The sequence below is a fragment of the Rhinoraja longicauda genome, chromosome 36, assembly GCF_053455715.1.
Source record: "Rhinoraja longicauda isolate Sanriku21f chromosome 36, sRhiLon1.1, whole genome shotgun sequence".
Taxonomy (NCBI): domain Eukaryota; kingdom Metazoa; phylum Chordata; class Chondrichthyes; order Rajiformes; family Arhynchobatidae; genus Rhinoraja; species Rhinoraja longicauda.
In genome coordinates this window covers 328,168-342,051 of record NC_135988.1, presented here as the reverse complement: position 1 = coordinate 342,051, position 13,884 = coordinate 328,168, and the positions used below count along the sequence as shown (strand labels likewise).

At 45.5% G+C, this 13,884-nt stretch overlaps 1 protein-coding gene across 1 annotated transcript; it reads left to right on the top strand.

The window, feature by feature from the left end:
* The first annotated feature begins 247 nt into the window (after window positions 1-247).
* LOC144610231 (putative G-protein coupled receptor 139) lies at window positions 248-11,537 on the top strand. Its single transcript, XM_078428828.1, has 2 exons — window positions 248-341; window positions 10,639-11,537. Exons 1-2 carry the CDS (start codon window positions 248-250, stop codon window positions 11,535-11,537), a joined length of 993 nt encoding a protein of 330 aa, XP_078284954.1.
* The last annotated feature ends 2,347 nt before the right edge of the window (window positions 11,538-13,884 follow it).

The window sequence follows — 13,884 nt, the reverse complement described above, 5'->3', positions numbered from 1 at the left end:
GACGACGAGGGCACGAACTCCCCGGGCACCGTGAGCGGTGTCCCGTACACGAGCTCCGCTGAAGATGAGGCCAGGTCCTTCTTAGGTGCAGTCCGTATACCCAGCAAGACCCATGTTAGCTCGTCCATCCAGTCTGGGACGGAGAGTTGCGCCTTCAGCGCTGTCTTCAGCTGCCGGTGGAACCTCTCCACCAGGCCGTTTGCCTGCGGGTGATAGGAAGTGGTGTGGTGCACCCAACAGGTGAGACATGGCCGACCACAGCTCAGAGGTGAACTGTGGCCCGCGGTCCGAAGAGATGACCACCGGCAGCGAGCAATCCAGTGCGCGGCCAACGCACGAGCGTATGTAGCTGTGGTTGTGTCGGCCAGCGGTATGGCCTCCGGCCACCGCGTTAAGCGGTCCACCACCGTGAGGAGGTGGGTGATGCCCCGGGACGGTGGGAGCTGGCCCACAATGTCCAAGTGTAGATGGTCGAAACGCCGGCAGGGTAGACCGAACTCCTGGAGTGGCGCCCGGACGTGGCGTTGGATCTTCGCCGTCTGGCACGGAATGCAGGTGCGGGGCCAGTGGCCAACCTGTTTGCGCAGACCGTGTCACATGAACCGCGCAGCTACCAGTGCGGTCGTCGCCCGGATGGATGGGTGTGCCAGCCCGTGGACCACGTCGAACACCCTCCGGCGCCACGCGGCAGGGACGATGGGTCGCGGCTGACCTGCCGACATATCGCACAGTATCATCGCTCCTCCGGGGCCGAGAGGGACATCCTCAAGGCGGAGATGAGGGGGGAGAGAGGGGGGAGTGCGGGGAGAGTGAGGGGAGAGTGTGGGGAGAGTGAGGGGAGAGTGAGGGGAGAGTGAGGGGAGAGTCAGGAGAGAGAGAGGGGAGAGTGAGGGGAGAGTGGGGGGAGAGTGAGGGGAGAGTGAGGGGAGAGTGAGGGGAGAGTGAGGGGAGAGTGAGGGGAGAGTGAGCGGAGAGTGAGGGGAGAGTGAGGGGAGAGTGAGGGGGGAGTGAGCGGGGGTGAGGGGGGGAGTGAGGGGAGAGTGGAGGGAGAGTGAGGGTAGAGTTAGGGTGAGTGGGGGGGGAGTGAGGGGAGAGTGGGGGAGAGAAGGGAGAGTGAGGGGGGAGTGAGGGGGAGAGTGGGGGAGAGAGTGGGGAGAGTGCGTGGAGGGTGAGGGGAGAGGGAGGGGAGAGTGAAGTGAGAGTGAGGGGATAGTGAGGGGAGAGTGGGGAGAGTGAGGGGGAGGGGGTCCGGGGGGGAGGTTTTAAAGTTAAAACATTTCATTTCTAACCGATTTCCTGAAGGTCTTCAGAATGTGACGTTAGAATGGGACCCGTGCGTCTGTGAGATGCCCCCCCCCCGGACAAACTAATGCGCCCCTCCCCGGACTTTGGTGGGTGGGGGGGCGGGAGGAGAGAATGGGGGAGTGGGGGAGGAGAGGGTGGGGGTGGGAGGTGAATTTGGAATGGGGAGGGGCAGCGGGGGTCGGGGGGGGGGGTGGGGGGAAGGTGGACAGTGGGGGTCAGGGAAGAGGGGAGAGTGGGGGAGGGAGTGGAGAAGGGAGGGATGGGGGAAGATGGGTGGGGGGAAGGGGACAGTGAGAGTGAAAGGGGGGAGGTGGAGGGTGGGGGAGAGAGGGGGTGTGGGGGAAGGGGAGTGGGGTGTGGGGGAGGGGACCGTGGGGTCAGGGGAGAGTGGGGGAAGGGGGGTGGGGGCGAGTGGGTGGAGAGGAGGGGTGGGGTTTGGAGGGGGTGTGTGTGGGAGGCGGGGGGTGGGGGAGGAGCGGTGTAGAGATGGGGCGTGGGGAAGAGTGAGAGTGGGGCTGGGGAGGAGAGAATGGGGAGGGGGAGGGTGGGGTAGGATACAGTGGGAGAGAGGGGTTGGGGAAAGAGGGGGTGGGGAGAGTGAGTGTGGGGCTGGGGAGGAGAGAATTGGGGGCTGGGTGGAGGAGAGAGTGGGGGAAAGGGGGTGGTGGGGAAATGGGAGGAGCAGAGAGTGGGGGTGGGAGGGAGAGTGGGATTGGGGAGGGGGGCCAGCGGGGGAGGGGGGTTGTGGTGGGGGGAAGAGAGGGTGGGGGTGGGGGGAGGAGAGAGTGAGGGAGGCGTGAGTGTTGGAGAAAGGGTGGATGAGAGAGGGGGTGGGGAGAGTGAGAATGGGGCCTGGGAGGAGAGAATAGGGGGGTGGGGGGGAGAGAGTGGGGGAAACGGGGAGAATGAGTGGGGCTGGGGGATGAGAGAATGGAGGTTGGGGAAGGAGAGAGTGGGGGATAGGGGGGTGGTGGGGAATTGGATGGTGGGGGAGAGTGCGAGTGGGGGTGGGAGGGATAGTGGGATTGGGGATGAAGGCAGGGTGGGGTGGGGAGGAAGGAAGACTGGAGGCGGGAAGGAGAAGGGGTGGGGGTAAGGGGACAGCAGGGGTGGGGGGAGTGGTGGTGGGGGGATGAGAGAGTGGGGATGTGGGGAAGGGTGACAGTGGGGTTCAGGGAAGATGGGAGAGTGGTGGGTAAGGAGGGGAGGGGGATTAGGGAGTTTGAATGGGGGGGTTGAATGTGCTACACCAATACAGGAGAGGCTTTGGGTCCAGGGCTCCTCGGTCACACCCTCTCCCCTTCCCTGCACCGCCTTGAATTGTGCTCCCCCTCCCCTAGAGGAGCACGGCACCACAGTGAAGGAGAAAGAAGATGGCCGTAGGCAGAACGATGTCAGTGGCTCCCGCTCCACTTTCCGCTCCCCCCACCCCCTCACCCCCCCTCTCCCCCCCTCCCCCCCCCCCCCCCCCCCCCCCCCCCCCCCCCCCTCCTCTCCCCACATTGAGATTCGTTTTTTTTAATTTTAGTTTTTTTAAAGAAAAAACGCAATTTCCCCAGGTCACAATGGAAACCCTACGAGGAACGGGCCCAACTTATAGGCAATAGACAATAGACAATAGGCGCAGAAGGAGGCCATTCGGCCCATCGAGCCAGCACCGCCATTCAATATGATCATGGCTGATCATTCTCAATCAGTACCCGTTCCTGCCTTCTCCCCATACCCCCTGACTCCGCTATCCTTTTTTAAAAAAATTAATTTTATTTAAATTTTAACAAATCAAATACATGTATGAACTCATAGTACGCGATGGTACCTACATTATAAATTCGATTATACATTTTAAATTCGATTATACTTGTATTGTTCTGTATTATCTCCCCCCCCCCCCCCCCACAACCCCCCTCCCCGCCACCCCCAGTTAGAAAAAAGAGGAAAAAGGAGAAGTAGAAAGATAAAGAATTTTTTTTTAAAAGGAAAGAAAGAAAGAAAGAAGAAAGAAGGAAACCTGGAGACAAGAAGGAAACACTTCCGGCTAATTTCTTATTAAATTCTTTTCAGCGGTATCAAAACCATCCTGAAATTAAATATTTCTAATTCTTAATCCTAGTTTTAAAGTGAATGGGTTCCAAAATTTCAAAAAGAAATCATATTTATTTCTCAGATTATAAGTAGCTTTTTCTAATGGGATACAACTACGCATTTCTGCATACCATCTTGCAATTCTTATTTCATTGTGGTCTTTCCAAGTGACCGCCACACATTTTTTTGCTATTGCTATTGTTATTTTGAAAAATCTTTCCTGATATTTATCTAAAATTAATCTTGGTAATATTCCTTTAGTATCTCCCAATTAAAAACAACCTTGAATCCAATGGTATGGTCTTATTCATCAATTGTTCCAAAAACTTTTTTAGGTCTTTCCAAAAAGGAGTTACCTTCGGACATGCCCATGTGGAGTGTAAAAAAAGTACCCACATCCTGGTTGCATCTAAAACAAATTTCAGGTAAATTTGGATTTAAATTGTTTAATTTTTTCGGAGTTAAATATAGTTGATGTAAAAAATTGTATTGTACTAAACTATATCTCACATTAATAGTATTTTTCATACTTTCTAAACATAATCTTTCCCAACTTGGTTCATCAATGCTAATATTCAGATCTGTTTCCCATTTTTGTCTTGATTTTTGAATTCCTGTCTTTGGACTAGATTTTTGTAACAATTTATACATTGAAGATATAATTTTTTTAGTTCCCTTGCCCTGAATCAGGAATTCAATTCCTTTCATTTGAAATAAAAACATTGAATTACCTAACTTTTCCCTTAAAAAAGATTGTAATTGATAATAGACAAAAATACTATTCCCTGGAATTTGATAATTGTTTCTCAATTGAGAAAATGTCAAAAAATTATTTCCTTCATAGCAATCTCCTATATGTTTAATACCCTCCTATTCCCAGACTTGTAATATTTGATTATTCCAAGCAAACGGCAGTAATCTATTTTTTACTAATGGAGTTTTAGCTGTTAGAAAGAATCTTTTATCATTAGCTTTAACTGTTTTCAACAATATATTAATTAAATGTTTTAGCAAAGGTGACTCTTGATCCTTAACTAATAGCTTTGCTTCCCTTTTTATAGATAAATTCTTCTGGGCATAGTTCTTTTATTTTATCCATTTCAATTTTAACCCACGCTGTTTTTCCACCCTCTTGATAAAATGATGAAATAATACTCATTTGTGCTGCCAGATAGTAATTTTTTTAATTTGGCAATTGCAGTCCACCTAATTCAAATTTCCATGTTAATTTTTCCATAGACACTCTTGGCATTTTACATTTCCAAAGAAAATTTCTCACAATTTTATTCAATTCTTGGAAAAAATTATTTGGTAAAGGTATCGGCAGTGTTTGGAATAAATACTGTAACCTCGGAAAAATATTCATCTTAATACAGTTCACTCTCCCTAGCAATGTAATTGGAAGATTCATCCATTTCTTCAAGTCCTCCTCAATTTTTTTAATTAGTTGTTTATAATTTAGTTTATACAGATTATTTAACTTATTATCTACTTTAACCCCTAGGTACTTCATGCCTTCTTTTTGCCATTTAAACTGACTTTTTCTTTTACATTGATCATAATTACCTTCAGAAAGAGGCATTATTTCAGTTTTATCTTTATTAATTTTGTATCCTGATACTTTCCCATATTTTTCCAGTCTGAAATATAATTTTCTTAAGGATTCCAATGGTCTAGTAAGAGGGGGGCGTGTCCAATGCTTGGCTGAGTAGACATAACTTTTCAGCACTCCCGAAAACAAAGCCCTAAACTGCTAAACAAAAGACGAACTAAAGGAATCAAGTACTTTAAATTAAATCAGAAAGTATACAGAACGTACGGATGCCTTCCAAGAAAGTAAAAGGAGGAGTACAACTGCCACAGAAGCAAGCAAAGGAATCAAGAAAAAAAATCGAAGGTAGGCCCACAGCTCTGATGGAGCAGGGGACTAGATTTGGTGACCCCTCGGCAGGCGGTGAGTCTGGGGAGGGCTCCGGTACGAAGCTGGAGTCTAGTACTCCCAGCAAGCGCTCTTTGTCTCGGGTCAAAATACGAGGGAGTCGCCGTGAGTTACCAAAAAGGCCCACTGTTTGCCGAGAGGCTGCTGATGTTGTGTCTGGAGTTTCGGACACGAGTGATGATGAGGTAACGGGAGACCCCACTAGCAGTGGAAGTGGAAATGAGGAAGAAGTAGAAAAGCAAGAAGATACAGAGACTAATATGAAAACGATGCTTCAAGAAATTACTAACAGGCTTAAGAAAATTGAAGGAGATAACAAATTAATGAGGAGACAACAAGAAATTTCATAAGACGTTGAAAAAAATGGAGAAGAAATTTCAAACAGTGACAAATAAAGTGGATAATATACAAATGGAAAATGAAATGTTAAAATCTAGAGTGGAAAAAAATGAAGACAGTATTACTGCTGCAGCAATTGAAAGCAAAAAGACGGCGGAGAAGTTGGATGCGGTGGAAAACTATAGCAGGAGAAATAATGTTAAAATTGTTGGTTTGCCAGAGGGAGTGGAGGGGTAAGACCCAATTAACTTTTTTCAAGATTGGATAGTGACCACTCTGGGAATAGATAAACAAGGTCGGATGGAAATAGAAAGAGCACATAGGGCTCTCAGACGGAAACCCTCGGCTAATAAAAAGCCAAGATCTGTGTTGATTAAATTTTTAAGATACCAAGATCGAGAATTGGTTTTCAAAACAGTCGGGAATAATATAAGAGAGGGAAAACCAATAGAACATGAAGGCACTAAAATAATCTTTTACCCAGACATCAGTAATGCCTTGTTGAGCAGAAAAAAAGAATTTAATAAGGCAAAATATATTCTATGGAAGAAAGGCTATAAGTTTATTTTACTGCATCCGGCTACTTTGAAGATTATGATCAACACTGGAGAAAATATTTTTTTTTAAGACTTTGTCAAAGCAGAAGAGTATGCGGAAGAATTCCCATCGAGATATGCTTAAGAAGGCTCATGAATGAATGATTATTAATAAGATCTGTATACTATAGAGGGGATTAACTGTATTAAGGATTGTTAAATTTTAGAAGTACTTGATATATCGGGGGGGTTGGAGAATGTGGATGCTCCACCATAATCATGGGCACTAGTGTGGTGCGGACCACACCTCGTATAATAAAGGTGGGTAATGTTGCTAATCTATTTATTAACAACATTAGAGGGAGGGTCTATTTTTCTATCTTTCTTATTTCTTTTCTGTTTTTATACCTGGACTATGGAGGGGAGCACACTGAAATACGGCACAATGTAAATACCGGAAGAGGTATCAAGGTAAGGGAAAAGGGAAAAAAAAAAAAAAAGGAATGAATGGATAACACATTAAATTTTTAAAGCTATAATGTGAATGGGTTAAATGGACCGATAAAAAGGAAGAGAATTTTAACACAGATGAAAAAATTGGAAGTAGATATAGCTTTCTTGCAAGAAACACATCTAACGGAAAAAGAGCATCAAAAGTTAAAGAGAGATTGGGTAGGAAGTATGGTCGCATCTTCTTTTAACTCAAAAGCAAGAGGGGTTGCTATCCTATTTAAGAAAACGCTACCAATTAAGATACAAAATATTGTAAGTGACCCAGTAGGTAGATTTGTAATGGTACATTGTCAAATTTTCTCAGAATTGTGGACCTTGGTGAATATATATGCACCAAATATACATGGTGAGAAGTTTGTGCAGGGTACCTTTTTAAATCTGGCGGAAGCACATGAAAATATATTGATAGGGGGAGATTTCAATTTTTGTTTAGATCCAGTAATGGATAGATCATCAAGGACAACGACAAGGACAAGAGCAGCGAAGACAACCTTGAATTTAATGGAAAATTTAAATTTAATAGATGTTTGGAGGAAAAGCCATCCCAGGGAAAGAGACTACTCCCTTTATTCCAATAGACATGATACATATTTTAGAATAGATCTATTTTTGATTTCAGCTCAATTAAGGGGTAGAATAATACAAATAGATTACAAGGCTAGATTGTTATCGGATCACTCACCATTATTAATGAAAATTACGATGCCAGATAAAGAACAGTCAGTGTATAGATGGAGACTCAACTCTTTACTATTGAAAAGGCAAGACTTTTGTGGTTTTATTCGAGGACAAATTGAATTATTTTTGGAAACTAATTTAAATTCAGTTGATGATAAATTTATTGTATGGGATGCAATGAAGGCTTATTTGAGAGGCCAAATTATAAGCTACTCGTCTAAGATAAAGAAAGACTATGGGAAGGAATCTGAAAGATTAGAAAAATAAATCACCGTATTAGAAAAAGACTTACAGAAAACTTCTTCAGATACGAAAAAAATACAACTTGCAAATAAAAAATTTCAATACAATACTTTACATACTTACAGAACAGAAAAACGAATATTACGAACTAACCAAAGATATTATGAATTAGGAGAAAGAGCGCACAAGGTATTGGCATGGCAACTGAAAGAAGAACAAATATCAAGAACAATAAATTCAATTAGAACAGATCACACTGGGCACGTAATATTATTAATGTTACATATTTGGAGTTCATTGTTCAGGTTAGAAGTAATATTGTTCACAGGAGTACACTTTTCAAGAAAGGAGCGAGAGAGCACACATGGAATTATAGGCGAGTTAGCCTGACATCCGTGGTGGGGAAGATGCTGGAGTCAATTATTAAAGAGGTAGTAACGGCGCATTTGCATAGCAATGAAAGGATTGGTCCAATTCAGCATGGATTTATGAAGGGAAAATCCAGCTTGACTAATCTTCTGGAATGTTTTGAGGATGTGACAAGTAAAATGGATAATGGAGAGGCGGTGGATGTAGTGTTTGTAGACTTTCAGGAAACCTTTGATAAGGTTCCACACGGGAGGTAGCTGAGCAAACTTTGAGCACATAGTATTCGGGGTAGGGTATTGACATGGATAGAGAATTGGTTGGCAGACAGGAGAAGATGGGCCATCTTCAGAATGGCAGGCAGTGTCGAGTGGAGTGCCGCAAAGCTCCGTGCTGAGGCCGCAACTATTTATAATATATATTAATGATTTGGATGATGGGATTAGAAGTAACTAACGAGCAAGTTTGCACATGACACAAAGCTGGGTGGCGGTGTGAACTGCGAAGAGGATGTTAGCAGTTTGCAGGGTGACTTGGACAGGTTGAGTGAGTGGGCAGATGCAGTATAATGTGGATAAATGTGAGGTTGTCCACTTCGTCGGCAAAACAAAGAGACAGATTATTATCTCAATGGTGTCAGATTAGTTAAAGGGGAACTGCTACGAGACCCGGGTGTCGTACACCAGTCACTGAAAGTAAGCGCGCAGGTACAGCAGTCAGTGAAGAAAGCTAATGATATGTTGGCTTTCATAACGAGAGGATTTGAGTATAGGAGAAAAAAGGTCCTTCTGCAATTGTACAGGGCCCTGGTGGGATCACATCTTGAGTATTGTGTGCCGTTTTGGTTTCCTAATTTGAGGAAGGACGTCCTTGCTATTGAGGCAGTGCAGCGTAGGTTCACGAGGCAAATCCTTGGGATGGCGGTACTGTCCTATGAGGGAATATTTGGAAAGACTGGGCTTGTATGCACTGGAGTTTAGAAGGATGAGAAGGATCTTACACGGACGTATAACATTATAAAAGCCCTGACAAGCGAGATGCAGGAAAAATGTTCCCAATGTTTGGGGAGTCCAGAACCAGGTGCCACAGTCTGAGTATAAAAGGGAGGCCATCAGGTGAGAAGAAACTTTTTCACCCGGAGTTGTGAATTTATGGAATTCTCTGCTACAGAATGCAGTGGAGGCCAATGCACTGGATGAATGTAATAGAGAGTTAGATAGAATTCTCGGGGCTAAGTGGAATCAAGGGATATGGGGAGAAGGCAGGCCCATGTTACTGATTGTGGATGATTAGCCATGATCACAGTGACTGGCGGTGCTGGATCGAAGAATCTAATGTCCTCCTCCTGCACCTATTTTCTATGTTTCTATGAATAGTTACGTTTAACACACTCTACCTCGTGTCGTAGAAATAGAGTTTGCAACATTCCCTATTTTTAAATGTGAACAAAAAATATTAAAACTCATAGTTCGCGAAATCCCTGGAGGAAAGAATTCATTGCAGAATGAGAAAAAATCGTTTACGGTTCTTGTTTGTTCAGTGGGCTGTGGCTGATGTGCCAGAGGAGACAGTCACGCTAGTTGTCTCCGTGGAATTCCCTCACTTGTATAAATGTGTGCTAAATCAATCACCAATACAGATGGACAGTTGGAAAGTTCTATGCGACTGTTCGATGCTTCACACGGAAAATGGGATATCCAGCAATTTACTACATAGCCGGCACTTTCTATCCTGTACTTGCGGCGGTTGGTATTCCTGGTAAGATACTGGAACTGGCGACTGTGTGTTTAGATTTGTCTAGAGAAACAGCGCTGAAACAGGGCTTTCGATCCACCGATTCAGCGCCGACCAACAATCCCCGCACACTGACGCTGTCCTACGCACGCCAGGAACAATTTACAACTGCACCAAGCAAATTAGCCGACAGACCTGCACGTCTTTGGAGTGTGGGAGGAAACCGGAGTTCCCGGAAACCACCAATAAGGTCACGGGGAGAATGTACAAACTCCGTGCAGACAAGGTCCCGTAATCAGGATCAAACCCGGGTCTCTGCCGCTGTCAGGCAGCAAGTTTAACGCTGCGCACCGTGCCGCCCTGTGTGTGGGTCTCTTTCGTTTCTCTACTTGCTGCTCTGTAGAAGAGTCGCGTTGATACCCAGCCCGGATCCTACCTCCGCTGACGTGTGTCTTCAAAAAGGTTCAGGCTTCAGCGCCTGTTTTATTTATGGCATTTTGTTGTTATTGATGTGTGGTTCTTTTGTCAATCACATCAGTTAAATTAGTGCAAATGTTGACATTGTTTCAGCATTTAAGCGCATTCAAATCTGGCATATAGTCTTCCAGCTCCGGGTTTCATTAATACAGAAAATTGGAACTTTGCAGACAATCCTTACCGTCACCGCTGATCCGATGTTGTTAATGTTACTAATGCTCAATTACATGTTCATTTCCATTGAAGCAACGATTCGAAATGACTGAGGTGCTCAGTGCACCGTATCCCACGGTAAATTGGTGCAAATTGCCGACACATCTGCCTCTCCGATCAGCCCCGCTCTAAGCATTTCTCCGAACGGAAATTGAGTAAAGTGCATCAGATTTTTGCTCACTTGGAACTAACGTTTTATTGTATTTCTTGCAGTTAATTTAACGGCGATTGTGATCCTCTCTCGGGGAAAATGTGGTCTCTCCAAATGCATCACCCGTTACCTGGTGGGAATGGCAACAGCGGATCTCATGGTCGTTGTCGTCGTTGCATTAATTGAACAAGTTAATAACATCTACGTATACGCTAGTTCATTGCTCATCACTCCGGTTTGCGCTCTGACACTTGTATTGAGGGTTGTAACCATGGACTGTTCCGTTTGGTTCACCGTCAGTTTCACTTGCGATCGCTTCTTGGCGATCTGTTGTCAAAAGCTACGTGAGCGTTACAGCAGCGAGCGGGCAGCGTGTGTGGTTATGGTGACTGTAGCTGCCGTCAGCTGCGCCAGGTGCGTTCCCTTTTACTTTGCCGTGGAGCCTTATGTCATAATTGACAACATGCCTTGGCGTTGCGCCTTCACAGAGGAGTACGCCACTTTGCCGGCATGGAAAGGTTTCGAGTTACTTGACAGTATCTTAACACCGTTGTTACCGATCGGTTTAATCCTGTTGTTCAATGGGTTAACTGTCAGACATGTCATAGCGGCCAATAGAGTCCGCAAAGGACTTCGGAAGAGCAATGAGAACCAGAAGGATACAGAGGTGGAGAACCGGAGAAAATCGATGATTTTGCTCTTCGCTATATCAGGCAATTTCATATTATTTTGGATACCCTATGTGGTTCATTCTCTGAAATGGCAAGCACAAAATTACTTTTATACCGATAGATATCTCAGCAGCCCGGCATATATCCTACAGCAGTTCGGATTTATGTTGCAGATTCTCAGTATGTGCACCAACACGTGTATCTATACACTGACACAGAGGAAATTCAGGGAGCAGCTGAAGAATGGAGTGAAATATCTGCTCACATTGAATGGCCAATTATGCAGATGACGTGCAAGCCTGGTTACAACTTGGCTGAAAGTTCAAATAAATGTCTTTAAAAATTCGTTCCTTCGGTAAAATGTCATAAAGTCAATGCAGGCATGCGCCTGATATCCGGGAACCGGGTATACTCAATTAATTTGGTCACGTTTGGAAAGTGTGGGCACATGCTACCTGTTGCTGTTGTAATGTTGCATTGGTGGAATTACATTCCAAACCACTGGACCATTGATCGTTGGAACATACTTTCAGATAGCTGGAGAATATAACTCAGAGCTGGAATATAACTCAGAGCTTAGGTGGCGCAGCGGTAGAGTTGCTGCCTTACAGCGAATGCAGCGCCGGAGACTCAGGTTCGATCCCGACTACGGGTGCTGTACAGTCCGGAGTTTGTACGTTCTCCCCGTGTCCTGCGTGGGGTTTCTCCCAGATCTTCGGTTTCCTCCCACACTCCAAAGACATATAGGTTAATTGGCTGGGCAAATGTAAAAATTGTCCCTAGTGGGTGTAGGATAATGTTAATGTGCGGGGATCGCTGGGCCCTGCTGGGCCGAAGGGCCTGTTTCTGCGCTGTATCTCTAAATCTAAATCTAAAAATCTAAGCCTGGTGTCAGATGCATTGAGCCGGAATCTTTCGGTTTCCGATATAAATCCTGTTGACTAATGGTTGATCAGCGAAAAATTTCGTCACCCATAACACAATTAAAATATACAGTAACTGGTGAAAGAACATTCTCACGCGGAAATGGGGTGTTTCTAGTTTGTGACATGTGAATAGGCCGGTATCAAAAATACGTCCGAGGCTTGCCGTTTAAGGTTCGCCCCGACAATTCGATATTTCTGATTAACGTTTTGAATAGCGCAACGACCTCGTCGATTTAATTTCTTTCAGCAATTAACCCTTGCCAGACACGAGAAATTGGTTCCAAATGCTCGCCTCAAGACACCGCCCTCTAATTTTCTGCTGTTGCTCTTTTAATGGACTCACTTTTTTTTCCTCGTGTTTTTGATCGTTTATGTAGGCGTTTGTTTACAGTCTCTTCGAACGTGAAGGCATCTTTTAAGCAATTAATGAATGAAAAGTTTGGCCGATAATACCTCTCTCCGTCAAAGGACGTGTTCGTGAATTTACAGCTCAGACACTAGAATCAATTCGGACAAATGCAGACCTCATGCCATTGATCTGACGAAGGGTTTACGATAATAAACTTTTCCACGGATGCTGAATGACATGTTGAATACTTCCAACGCCTTTTTATTTTCTATTTCTGTTTCACTCTACCCGTACCCTATATCTGACTTTACTCAGATACGCACGGACACCAAATAAAACGGCTCAAAAACAGTGGTGAGTCTACCGAACAAGTCGGGATAATAAAACCATAACAATGTACACCGTGAAACACTGAGCAATGTCAAGCTGATTCCACAAGCCAAAGTAACGGTACGACCTTTATGCCCTCGTGACACAATGGAAACTTGTAGAGTTGAAATCAATCGTCATTAATCAATGTCTCCGTAACCTTTCATCTTTTATTTTTCCAATAATTAAATTTATTCTTGCTTTTCTTGTTTAGAAATCTCCCTCCCCGTGTCCAACATGTAGATAACATAAATGTCTAGATTCTACTCGCCAAATGGAGTCTCCTCGTAAAATACGTCGTTTGTTAACCTTTGGGAGATGTGCCTGCTAAACACAGTGACCGAGAACAACAGTAACGCAGAATTACAACAGATAAGAACCTAACCAGAACTACAAAGGATTACCCCCCCCCCCCCCCCCCGCCCCCGCCCCCTACTGATAGGAAAGCCTGCTTCTCAGCAGAATGTTTCAGTTTTCGCTATTTTAACTACATTCTATCGTGGCAAATTTTCACATCATGCTCCCGAGTATGTGAGCTCCAGGGTTACCCAAATATAACCTACTCAACTTCCTTATAATTCTCACAACTCGCTCGCGCAGGCGCTGTAGGGCGGACGAGGGCGGTTCCTGCCCCGGCGCCGAGGGCACGAACTCCCCGGGCACCGTGAGCGGTGTTCCGTACACGAGCTCCGCTGAAGATGAGGCCAGGTCCTCCTTAGGTGCAGTCCGGATGCCCAGCAAGACCCATGGTAGCTCGTCCATCCAGTCCGGGCCAGAGTGTCGTGCCTTCAACGCTGTCTTCAGCTGCCGGTGGAACTTCTCCACCTGCCGGTGGAACCTCTCCACCAGGCTGTTTGCCTGGGGGTGATAGGCCGTGGTGTGGTGCAGCCACACGCCCAACAGCGAACAATCCAGTGCGCGGCCAACGCACCAGCGCATGTAGCTGTGGCTGTGTCGGCCAGCGGTATGGCCCCCGGCCACCGCGTGAAGTGG